Raw genomic sequence first — 2,208 nt, 5'->3', positions numbered from 1 at the left:
AATGGTGGTAGACTGCAAATAAAGTTTTACTAAATGCGAGAATACCAAATGGGAGAATACCAAGGAGAACATCTGCTCAAGACATTTGCAGGCTTACAGGAACATTCACAGCCGATGAATGGGGTGTAGTAAAAACCAATTCTATAGGTTTGACAAATGTGGGATTCACTAAAGGTAGTAATGTGGGTATCAGAACTGTTCTTAACAGCTTGCCTTGGTGAAATGTCCTTGTTATCAAAGCACCAATAAAGAGTAAAATAGTTTAATGTAATTCTCTGGAAAGTATAAATATATTTCCACTAAGTAGTAAAGAATCTTAGTTTCATTTGTATTATTTTTTCTAATATTTAGATTGAGTATAAATCCTAAGGGGATTAAAGCAGAGCCTGTTATTTATTTATTTATTTATCTATCTATCTATTTATTTATTTATTTTAAAAAGGCTCTGAAGTTTTCAGTGTGATTAATATTTACCAGCAAAGCTAATGATAACATTAATACGTAAATAAAGTAATGCAATCATGTAAATATGCAAATATATATGAGTCAATTCATAATACTAAATGAAGCCAGTCTATTAAACCAAACTTCCATTCAAGTATATTTTTCCTTAAAATTCTGGAGATTTTCTTTTAAATGAAATTGTGATGTATCAACACTATTTCTTTGCTCTATTAAGAAATATACCACATGTCGATTTATTTTATTTATTTAGAATTTGGAGGACAATAAAAAAACGTCAGGAGATTTTTCCACATTAGATTGAAAATGAATAAAACAAAAACCATGTCACGTTGCAAACGTACAGAGTCAGGCAGCTAGTAGCTAGCTCTTCAAAAGCTTCCTGATTATTTTTTTATACAGGGGGGTGTTCGGGTCCAGGCATACCTTCCTACCATGCTTCAGAGTAGCTCTGCCAGAGAAAAGATTTGAACGTGGGGTTAGACGCGTAGCGAAGCGGGGTGTGGAGGCACGCAGGCTAAGGCAGAGGAGGCAGAGAGCTGCCCCCGCCCCCCCAAGCCAGTGCAGGGACTCACATTATCTGGGGAATGGAGCAGTGGGGTGCGGCACCCAGCACCTCCAGGCTGTTGATGTGCTTGGGATGGACTCCGGAGATGGTCTTCACACACACGCAGCGCAGGTGCTCCTCGTGTTCTGCGTCCACTGGGTGGGGGTGAGGGGGGGAAGCAGTGGAGGAGAGAGTGGTGACTCAGGGAACCGTTGAACTTACCTTAGGGATCTTTTTCATTGCGTTTGGCTTCCATTTCCTCACCCACAAATCATACTCCCTCAGAGAGAAGTGTTATCGACAAGATAGTAAAGTGCCCTGGGCAGCTCGTGGCACAGCACCCGCACACCTAGGGAGATCTCAAAAGATTTTAAAAATTGCTCCCCAGCCCTAGGGGATCCCCCTGACTGCCTCTCGGCCACCCCGCGCCCCCACCGTCCCCTCCACGCCTTGCTTTAGCTCTCACCTCTGGGGAGGGCGACCACAGCTGGCAAGAGCAGCAGCCCCAGGAGCAGCAGCCGCAGGCTGGCCCAGGGGCTGGGCGCGCGGGAACCAGCTCCAGCTCCAAGCTTCATGTCCGGCAGGTGCCAGCAGGAGCCGAGGGTGCAAGGGCAGTCGCGGCAGCCGCTTTGCAGGCCAGTGGCTCCCAAGACTTTCGAGGCCGGTTTTATCCCCACTGTCCGTCCTGTCCTGTCCGGAAGCGTGGTGCAGATGGTGGGGGAAGTGGCCACACTTCTGGGAAGAGTTAGGCTATGGTCAGCCAAGATTGGGGGAGGGGGGGGGAAGCCTGCGGTCAGCTGTCTTGGCTGGGAGCTGGGAGCAGGATGAACACCCCCAACCTAAATTCATATACATGCACATGGGTGCAGTTAGAGACACTATCTGACCCTGTCTGTTGCCTTTGTTCTGTGTTATTGCAGAGTTCTCTGAGATCACCATGTTGCAATTATACAGCTGGTGCCTTCAGACGGGAAGACGTTTGTGTTTCCTTCCCAACTGACAATTGCCTTTTCAAGAACTGCTCATCCCTGCCTGCCTTTCCTACCGATTACCATTGAGTTGAGCTGTGTGGCTGTGTGTGTTAAAGGTGTGCCTTTGTAGTTGTTATCTTGCTCATTAAAAAGTTTAATTTGATCTTTAGTCAGATGACTCAGTTCTGAATTTCACCCGAAGGTGGAAGTTTCCTCGGTCTCTTGAAC

General features: G+C 46.0%; 1 protein-coding gene across 1 annotated transcript; it reads right to left on the bottom strand.

The window, feature by feature from the left end:
• Positions 1 to 749: 749 nt before the first annotated feature.
• Positions 750 to 1,614, bottom strand: LOC120231113 (platelet factor 4-like). Its single transcript, XM_039231000.1, has 3 exons — positions 1,476 to 1,614; positions 1,038 to 1,164; positions 750 to 913 (listed from the first exon to the last, which is right to left on the bottom strand). The coding sequence occupies exons 1-3, from the start codon at positions 1,582 to 1,584 to the stop codon at positions 826 to 828; spliced, it is 324 nt and encodes a 107-aa protein (XP_039086931.1). The 5' UTR covers positions 1,585 to 1,614; the 3' UTR covers positions 750 to 825.
• Positions 1,615 to 2,208: the final 594 nt, after the last annotated feature.

This window comes from Hyaena hyaena, unplaced genomic scaffold (genome assembly GCF_003009895.1).
Source record: "Hyaena hyaena isolate Hyena2069 unplaced genomic scaffold, ASM300989v1 scaffold_54, whole genome shotgun sequence".
In the NCBI taxonomy this organism is placed as follows: domain Eukaryota; kingdom Metazoa; phylum Chordata; class Mammalia; order Carnivora; family Hyaenidae; genus Hyaena; species Hyaena hyaena.
This window is presented reverse-complemented; position numbering and strand designations above follow the sequence as displayed.